Source organism: Chanos chanos, chromosome 10 (genome assembly GCF_902362185.1).
Source record: "Chanos chanos chromosome 10, fChaCha1.1, whole genome shotgun sequence".
NCBI lineage: Eukaryota > Metazoa > Chordata > Actinopteri > Gonorynchiformes > Chanidae > Chanos > Chanos chanos.
Window position 1 is genome coordinate 11,831,226 of NC_044504.1, and position 10,038 is coordinate 11,841,263.

At 41.8% G+C, this 10,038-nt stretch overlaps 1 protein-coding gene across 1 annotated transcript; it reads left to right on the top strand.

Annotated features, from left to right (window-relative positions):
• Nucleotides 1-17: 17 nt before the first annotated feature.
• Nucleotides 18-9,461, top strand: fndc7b (fibronectin type III domain containing 7b). The gene is made up of 13 exons (XM_030787356.1): nt 18-56; nt 2,097-2,109; nt 2,288-2,551; nt 2,990-3,250; nt 4,326-4,583; nt 5,730-5,981; nt 6,419-6,673; nt 7,062-7,319; nt 7,432-7,689; nt 8,070-8,324; nt 8,466-8,726; nt 9,027-9,056; nt 9,430-9,461. The coding sequence occupies exons 1-13, from the start codon at nt 18-20 to the stop codon at nt 9,459-9,461; spliced, it is 2,436 nt and encodes an 811-aa protein (XP_030643216.1).
• The last annotated feature ends 577 nt before the right edge of the window (nt 9,462-10,038 follow it).

A 10,038-nucleotide genomic window follows, 5' to 3' on the forward strand; every position in this document is an offset into this window, starting at 1 on the left:
TGTGCTACTTGCGGATCATGAAATACGTCACAGGACATAAACTCATGGGCGTTGGGGTACATAAGCAACTTCCTTTCTCTGTGCATGAACTGTCGTTGTTTAGGTCTCTAGTTTAGTCGCGTGGACTGTAATGTGACGAGTGAAATAGTTAAAAAAAAATTTACTTTCATGTGTCCTTTTGGATCCAAAAAAATATTCACTTTTTCTTCACAACTGGTTTGCAGTAACTAGTACGTTTCATATCTATAAAGTGCAAGTTTGAAAATAGAGTTGAGATCATTTAATCTCGTAATTCAGATTATCCGAGGTGATTATGATCGTACTGCAGAATATTGCAAACACACATTTTAACAGTAAACTAAACGACGTCTAAAGCCGTCGTGGAAGGGCTTCTCAGAGCTTTGGGTTAAATGTTATCCTTGTAGTTCATTTAGTTGATTTTCAATATTGCATGTGCTATAGCTGGAACATGATGATGCCCCCCCCCCCCTTTTTTTTGACGAGGGTGTCCTCAGTAATGACAACAAAATGAATAACCTATGCGAGATATTTTGTGAAATGTTATTTTTCTTTTCTATTAGATACATCTACTTCATCATTTCTAATGTAGTGCATGTGTACATGTCATAACCCTACAGAGAATCCATTTAAGAACTGTTAAAACAAGATTTCACACATTACAGTCATTTGCTCTCTACTGATTAATATTTCAAGAGGATTCCCTACTACACACATGCCAACAGGCATTGCAACTCCTCAGTTAACACTAAATCCATAATTGCGTATATTTAAGAGTCCAGCACCAAACAAAGAAGAGAAAAAGGACAATATTGTATAAAATCCAGAGCATGTTGCCCAGTATTCCACACAGAATGGACTCTGTACTGACTAAGCTTGGTAATTTGGGTGCTTATATATTCACTTTGTACTACCCTTAAAATAGAGTCAAATAAAATATTTTATATAAGTGTTTTCAGTCCTTACAGTGGTAAATTATTTCACGCTCCCATTTTCATATTTACTGTACAAAAATGGATCAACAGCTAAAGATGGTTGCATTAAAAGGCTGGATTTATCTAGACACAATATTCAGTTTAAAATCTATTGTGCCAGCCGATGGTGGTGCAAAAAGCTATTCAGGTGGTGTCACATAATCTTTTTATGTTGTTGTTTGCTTTTGTATCAGGGATACAATTTTGAGTAATGTAATACATTTTGAAACAAAAATATGTTTGGTTATCAAATACATTTCAGTTGTGGATTGTATATTTTCTGTAATATTCACTAATATGAATATGCAAGCATTCAAGATAAACTACGTGACAGATCTACACTGAATAAATCCCGAAATAAAACCAAAATAAAAACTTGCTTACAGCTTGAAAGCATTTTCAGCATTTGAATCTGCAGCATATGTATTCTAAATCTTGTCCATTTTCTCAGTATTACCTCACAGCTATGTTAACTTGATCCCACATCGTTGTGTTGGACTTCTCCTTTCTATCTGAATTTACAAAAGCACCTGCCTGCAGGTATCTTAAACTAAGCTTCTGATAGGACAACTGACTTTAGAGGGGTGTGGCCAGCTGTGGCTATTTCAGTTAACACAGTGGAAAAGTGATGAAGAGAAGTTAAATGTATATTGTGGATGTGCTCCACATCTGACAGAAGACAAAAATAGTGTAAGTTTTATTTGGAAGAACACATATTTGGAAGCTGTACAAGAAAATGAGGCTTAAAGATTTGAAGTGGTTGATATATTTTGCTCTACTTGGCATCTGCTCTCAGGTATGAATGAATGGATGAAAGAATTAATGAGCTAAAAACTGTATTTTTTCCCTTCAAAATTCTTATAGAATTCTGTGTTATTCCAAACTCTTGATTTTTAAAATTTAGAATGTATTAGCTTTTATATATTTGCCTTACATAATTAATAACTGATGAATTAAAACATGAATGAGTTTTTTATTAATCATTCACTCAGTAATTAATGTGTGCTTTACGCAGTCTGACTGTATTTAACTGATGTGCCAAAAATATCCTACATGATATTGTCAGCTCCCTGATAATTCTTGTATTCTGTGTTCAATTTTCAGACCGAAGCTCAAGGTAAAAATTTCCTTTTTCTTTTGAGTGTAATATAGTTTCTTCTCACAAACTCTTTGAAAAGTTCACTTCCTATTGAGTACAGTAATTATGACCACATAGGGGTCTATAGTTTTCCTTTCTGAAAGAGATCATAGTCTTTCCTCCGAATACCTTCACAACGCTCCACCTCTCCATTCAGGTAGCACCATAACGGTGAGCATCTACACAGTAACATCAAAGACCATCACGGTTCAGTGGAGCAGATATGCAGGCGCCAGCTCGTACAAGGTCACAGCCACGCCGAGAAACTCGCTTGAGCCATCTGTCTTCACCCACTTCAGCGGGAACAACATCATGGGCACTGTCGGCTCCCTGTCCACTAATACCCCCTACACCATCCAAGTGGAGGCTATGGATGACTCCATGAATGTCTTGAGCCAGACGGATGTGGAGGGAGAAACATGTAGGTGCTTTCCATGCAAAACAAGATGATGTGATCAGAGGTTTTATGTTTCATTGAATGGCTTGAAGGTAAAGCAATGTAGGTGTTGTATGGAGATGTTATGATGCTAAGATTTTATTACACTGCCAAGGAAATCCATATAATGCTAAACTCCACACAACAAATATACCAGTGTTAAATGAACTCAGGGAGAGTATCTTGTAACTCTGAGATGACATTAGCCCTGAGGTTGTATTTTTGAGTACAGACTGCTTCTCCCACAATTTTTCTTGAAAATTGTGTTCCACTAGTTTCCCAACTGAATTAATTCTTCAGTCTTCGGTAACTGAGTGAGAATGGTAGTTTTTTATTAGAAACTGTAACACTGGAAACACTCGTTGAGTTAAGTTTCTTGTGCAATTGTTTTGTTAGGAGTTTAACCTTTTAAATGTTTTCCAGCACCTGAGGTGCCTATCATTGAGGCAGCCACATCCAAACAGAGCCAGAACATGACTGTGGAGTTCACTGAGGTCCAGGGTGCCACCTCCTACATCTTACGTGCAGTAACTGCCGATGGCTCCTTCTTCTCCGAGACCACAGTTCCTGGCTCTCCGGGAACAATCGAGGGTCTCCAACCATACACAGAGTACACCCTAAACGTCATGTCCGTCAACGCCGGAGGCAGGAGTCAAGCTTCCCTCCCAGTGCAAGCAAAGACAGGTATTGTCCTCTCCTCTTCCTGTCCCACAGAGAGAGAAAAAAAATACCCAAAGCCAACCTCCCAAAACCAGCAAAGCTAAAGAAATGCGCCATTCATGAGGGGACACTGTCAGCCATTCTCTAAAGTCGAAGGCACACATGTTACTTGATCTTCTCACTGACTAACAAAAGAGAGAGGGCTCAAGAAGCGCTACATACCTGACCTCAGGCCTGGATCTGAGCAAAGTTTGGCTCTGGTGTTTTTTCTTTGAAATTCTCCATTCTCAATCAGCCACCATTTGGTGTGGCAGGATCAATTTTCCCAACCCTTTTCCTGGCTTAAGCCATTATAAGAATGATACTGATACTGATTTCTGATCAGAAATGCTAAAAGTGTTGATTTCTCTTTTTTTGCATCTGTTTTGGGAGACGTTCATCCTTCAGGGATGGGTTAGTGTGTATCTGTGGTAACCGTAGCCAACCTCATATTGTAAACACAATGCGAGAAGGTAAGCTTGAGAACTAGGCTGCCATCCGCAGGGGGTAATGTGAAACAAACAGGGAAGAGGGTCGCATTACCTGATCAAGTTAGACAAAGCCCTCAGCGGTTTCGGCTTATTGTCAGTCGCTGCATGTTTTGTTTCTCCCTTGAAATCACTAAAAAAAAAAAGATGATCTCATTCGTCACAATAGAGAGCATCCCTTCAATCAACTAAACCCTGTCTCACCATGAAATTTTATCACACCCGACGTTCAAATTAATACCATTGATATGTCAACTGGATCAAAAAGGCACTGGATGCCAGGAACAAATGTGCCCACACTGACAGATTAAATAGCATGTGGACACAAGCTACTGTGCAGTCACGTACTCCAGCTACGCAAGGTACAGCACAGTCACACACACAAAACTGTATAAAGGTACATGAACACACACACTCATTGATTTACACTGATGCTTCACCCGCACTCTCGTCTTCGATGCAACAATGCTCAACAGTCCCTGAAATGTCTGACAGACAGTTGAACTGAAACCATCTCTGATATTAACACAGTTCAAACCTCCTCTATGTTGTCCTCATGTCATCTTCCACAGTGGTTTCAGCCCCTCAGCTTACCGCCACCTCCCCCAACAACGACACTATCGTGCTGGACTGGGCTCCTGTGGACCACGCTGTCCTCTACACCCTCAGCATCATCAGAGAGGGATCAGACAGCCAGCACCGCCTCAACACCACCGACACCTCCATCAGCTTCCAGGACCTGGAGGCTGGGACCAACTACTGCATCACAGCCAAAGCCTGGGACCCTGAGAGCAACCCTGGAGATGACTTCACCATCTGCCAAGTCACACGTAAGAGGGGGGAGAGAGAGAGAGAGATTAATCAGCAGCATGGCAACAGTCTGCAGCACCCAAATTCACCCTATGAGTTTCCAAAATTACTTGCGGACCCTGTACATGTTATATTGGCTCTGTCAGACCTGGACCCCAACTATTAATCTTCATACATCAAAATAACTGATACTTCAGAAAAGGCCTTGATGTCAGGGAACCAAATACAGTTTGACCCTTTGAATGACTAAAATTGAGTGTATGATAAACTAGAAATACTTTGGATTAAAAATCAGCTCCACTGGAAATTTCAGCTTGTCCACGAATGAACTGAGAGAGAATGCAAGACAGGCTTTTTATGCCATTAAAATCAATTCATATTGAATTACCTATTAAAATCTGGCTCATAGTGTTCTAGTCAGTCATAAAAACCCATTATGGTACGTGCAAGTGAAGTGTGGGAACCTTTCATAGTTGCATGCATCACTTCTGTAAAAGTATCCTTAAGACATAGAGGAAAACCCCATACAATGTATACAGGCCAGAACTTCCCTTTATTAACACACACTGAAAAAAGTATCATCAACTTTTGAAAATGCTCAGTTCATTATTTTTAGGCTCTAAAAAATCCCCCCAGCAAAGAGGTCCTGGGAGTTCAGAAATTAACACCATCTCACATGACTAAAAGTAATCAGTGACACCTTCACTTAGAGAATTTGAAACACACCAAATTTGATCAAAATGGCCCATTGTTCTGAGATAACAAAAACGCAACGCGAACTTCACAGCTTTCTGGCCTGAAAAATCAAAGACACTGTGACTAAACCTCTAAACACAGTAACTGATAATAATCTGATACAAACCATGACAACATAGAGACGCAGTGAAAAGAGTCATCTCAGCTGAAACGGTGTCAAAATGAAATCATCACAGGGAGAAGAGTGACCGAGAAATAAAAATTCAGGGAGTGAGTGATTGAAAGTGAGAGGATTTAGAGAGAGCCTGTTATTCAAATGGTAAGAAAAATAAAGTAAATGGTCAATGATGTTGATTAGTCTGTTTCACCTGTCACTATCTGTGTATAATTGTGTGTGTGTGTGCGTGTGTGTGTGTGTGTGTGTGTGTGTGTGTGTGTGCGTGTGTGTGTGTGTGTGTGTGTTTCCACAGGTCCTCCCACTCCTCAGTCCATTGAGCTGACGGTGACATACAGTCAAGAGGCAGGTCTGTCCGTATCATGGGCGGTGGCTCAGGGGGCAGAGCAATACCTGGCTGTGAGCTCCAGGGGCCTCAACTGCTCCTCCTCCTCCAGCCCCTGTGTCATGACCACTCTTCAGTGTGGGGAGAGATTCTCCGTCAGTGTCACCGCCGTCAACCAGGCTGGGCCCAGCTATCCCTCTGACCCGCTGGACTTTATCAGCTGTAAGTGCTCCATGCTGGTGCATACAGAAGTGACCATCTGCCCAACTTCACGGTGTCTGCACCACATTGTTACAATATTTGTTCATTTAGTTGATGCTTTCGACTGGACTGACTTACAATTACTATTACCTGTCTTAGAGGTCATGCACCTCTGGTTTAAACCTTGGGATTAAGTGTCATGTTAGGGACACATTAAGTGTGAACTGTGATGTTTGGGGTTTGAACCCATAGTTGTCTGGTTACTAGGTCAATTCTTCAAACACGTTTTCCCTTTAGAATGAATGTTAGATGTTGCTGATTAATTAATCATATGCATGCATTTTTTTTTTCTTTAGTGCTTTGTGGAGAGGCAAATATCCAGATTTAGACAAACACAGTGAACTGATGAAAACAAATGAAATATAACTGTAGACGCTCACTCTGTCTTCATCCTCCAGTCCCCTGCCCTCCATCACCTTTGTGGATGGAGGAGGCAGTTCCAGGGAACTGCTCGGTGTCCTGGAATGCCGTGCCTTGGGCCGAGCGCTACACCGCCTTTGTGAAGAGGGACGATGGCACTGAGGAGATGTGTAACTCCACTGACACAGACTGTAGTTTCCACTGCCGCTGTGGCTACACCTTCCTCATGACAGTGTTCGCCTACAACCAGGCCGGGGCCAGCCCCCCGGGGACAGTGCTTAACTACACCACCCGTAAGTCAGACAAGCATCAAACAAATGACAAACCGACACAACATGCACACACACTCAGCAGCATACACACACACACACACACACACACACACACACACACATGTTCAACTCTTCATACATTCCTTGTACGTTACATACATTTGAGAGCCAGTAGTTTGGTTTTAAACCTCAAAGAATGAAGTGAGAGAGAAATGCAGTGAGAGAGAAAAGCAACTAATCTGTCATATGGATGGCAATGAGGTAGTGACTGGAGCGCCCTCTTGTGCATTCTGTTGGTGATGCGTAGAATTTATGAGAACACCAATTGAGTGAGGACCTGCTGTTGTTGGCCAGACCTAGAAACTTGTGACATGACAGTGAATACTCATTGTTTTTTCTTCTTGAACAGTCCCTTGCTGTCCAGACGATGTTTCAATCTCATTGGTTTCCACGGAGACGCTAGAGATTGGGTGGTCATCAGTACGGGGGGCAGAGGTATACGAAACAAGGGCAGTGGACGAATCAGAGGTGATCTTGTGTAATGACACGGCTCCTGTGTGTGCGCTTTCTGGCCTCACCTGCAATAGCCGCTACAGTGTGGTGGTTACTCCATGTAATGAACTGCGTGGCTGCAACCGAGCCTGCCAACCACAAACCCACGAAACTGGTAACACACACACACACACATGTGCACACACACTCACACACATACAGGTACATTCATTCGGCAGAAACTGGTAGAGCCACTCTCTCTCTGACATACTTTGTCTCTCCCACAGCTCCCTGTATGCCTGAGATATTGAGTATTACTCAGAACAACTCATCCTCCAGTGTCACTATCACCTGGAGTTCGGCTAACACAGCTGCTAACTACACAGCCAACCTCATAGGTGCAGGCACCAGCCACAGCTGTCAGTCAAGTGGAACATCCTGTGAGGTGCACAGCCTGCCCTGTGGCTCTGTGTACGAGGTCAGTGCCATCGCTTCCACGGCAGCAGGCCTGAGCATGCCCAGTTACACCGTTCCCTTGGAAACAGGTACAGTTGTCCTAGCAATTTTATTTATTTTTGTGCATTTGTAAAGTTATGCTAAGTTGAAACCATTTTATATACACACACACACACACACACACATATATATATAAAATATATATATGTACTGATGTACTGAATGCTTATTAAATGTATGTATGAAGTGAATGGTTCATATATGCCAGAAACAAGATATATTAATTGATTATTTATCATAATTATATGAATATCCATACATATTTCAAGCACTGTTGTTAACCAGTGTAAGAGATATACATCCATTTAAAATTCAAGTAATCAGTAAGAGGTAACACTGAGCCTATAGACCCATGGGGGATCTTGACATAGCCACCCCCCCTTACCCCTCCCTCTTATTGTCTCCACAGGCCCCTGCTGTCCGGCCAGCTTAACTGTTAGTCAGGTGACTCAGGCCATGAGCAATGTAACATGGTCAGCAGCTCGAGGGGCCCAGTCCTACGTCACTTCTCTGTCATCACCACGAGGAGACGCCCGGTGCCACACCCTAGACACACACTGCCTAATGGGATGTATCACCTGTGGCACCAACTACACCGTCTCACTGGAGGCCATAAGCCGAACAGGGCACAAGTCTGAGTGCACCTATCACGGCTTTTCTTCCAGTAAGCTGTCTCACAGACACTCACAGTTAATTTCAAAATACCCTTATATGTCAATTATTAAACTATTGACTGCTTCTAATGATGTCTTCTTATCACCTTTCTCCTGTTTGATCTGTCTCTCCTCTCCTCTCTTCTGCTCAGGTGAGTGCTGTCCCTCTGGTGTGAGGTTATACAGGATGTCCAATAACACATTACGGGTGCACTGGAGGTCCTCCGGCTCCCTGCTAAACCACACGGCGGACGTTTATGGTAGCGTGTCAAACTACACATGTAGCCCACCTCCTGGTGCTAACACATGTGACGTGTCAGAGATAGTGTGTGGAGACGTGTACACCGTGGTGGTCTCACCCATCGGTCGTGATGGGACTAAGATCCAGTTTTGTCCAAGGAGGATGTACTCAGGTATGATGAGTGTTAACACATGCTATAGCACACCTTTTTTTTTTCTTCAAAGGATTATTGTAACAGGTTTCAAAACACACTGACTAGAGAATTCCAGAACTAATTTTCAGACTTTAGTGGTCTCAGTTGACGGAACTCTAACATTCTAAATACAGGCTGCCTGCATCTAGTAAATCATTATTTTGAAGATGTGGGTTCTGGTGTTGACAGATCAATTAAATAGGCACCATGTTCTGCTACATACCATTAATAAACTAAACGAAAATTATTTTTTTGTTTCCGTGTTTTGTTCCATCTTAGTTTCCTGTGCAGGCAACAACGTTGGAATGGGTATGTTGTAGCAAATTTAACGTTAAAAATGTTTCCAATGAAGTTCAATATTATTCCTCATCACACAACATGACAGTGGTTGTAAGGTATTATATTAGGTTAAGTCTTAGAATAATGTGTGCCACAGACTGATTTTAGTCATTTTAAGAAACAGTACAAACAATGGAATGGGTTGACACTTAGTAATTTATAAGATATATGAGATGTACCAGTTGTCACAACATATTATATCTTAACCCCCCATACAACTGACAGCGTCTTCCAAGAAATAATTTAGCTATCAGAGTCTGTGCTTGAATCTGAAGGACTATTATATTCAGTTCTTTCTGACTTTTGGCTGCAGCATGCGTCTAATGTTCTTTTCTTTTTTCAGTCATCTATCGAGGGAGAAGAAGTGTGGACTAACAAATGGTACGTTCTTCTGATAATGAATATTCTGTAACGTAAGAATACAAAAACACAATTAAAGAGGAGGGTTTAAAGCACCACAAAATACACCCAGTGTGATCCTCTCGTGCATTGACCGTGTAAGAGGTTAATGATTTTTTGGTAAGCTTTTGTGAGTAAGTGTATCGTATCGCATCAAGGAAACCATAAATCGCGTTAATCCTTTTGTGTCAACGGCTGTGATTGAATCATATTTCTATGTTCGGAAAGAAAAGGCGCCGACGCAGCAATGCCAACAGACACTTAATCTGGCGAAAGCACCGAGTCAAAGCCTGTGCACGTTTTTTTTTTTTTTTTTTTTTTTTAGGCTAGCTTGATGTTGCCTAAGAGGAAGAACAGTTTGCCAGAGGGTTAACACTGTTTGCATTTGTGGTGTCTGTGTAAAATAGTGTACAGTTCAATAACATTAAAGTACACTTTAAAATGTTTGTAGAGAGTGACCTTAAAGTGCTCTGCCATTTTTAGCAGCACAGGCCTCTTTCTGAATATCTTAGCACTTCTTCCAGGTTGCGCGGCCACTAATTCAAGGGCTGGG

Excerpts from the sequence above, each read along its gene's own strand:
- fndc7b (XM_030787356.1), top strand. The coding sequence starts at position 18 with ATGAAATACGTCACAGGACATAAACTCATGGGCGTTGGG. Across the intron at positions 4,584-5,729 it reads CACCATCTGCCAAGTCACAC|GTCCTCCCACTCCTCAGTCC; the intron begins GTAAGAGGGGGG and ends GTGTTTCCACAG. Across the intron at positions 9,057-9,429 it reads AGGCAACAACGTTGGAATGG|TCATCTATCGAGGGAGAAGA; the intron begins GTATGTTGTAGC and ends TTCTTTTTTCAG.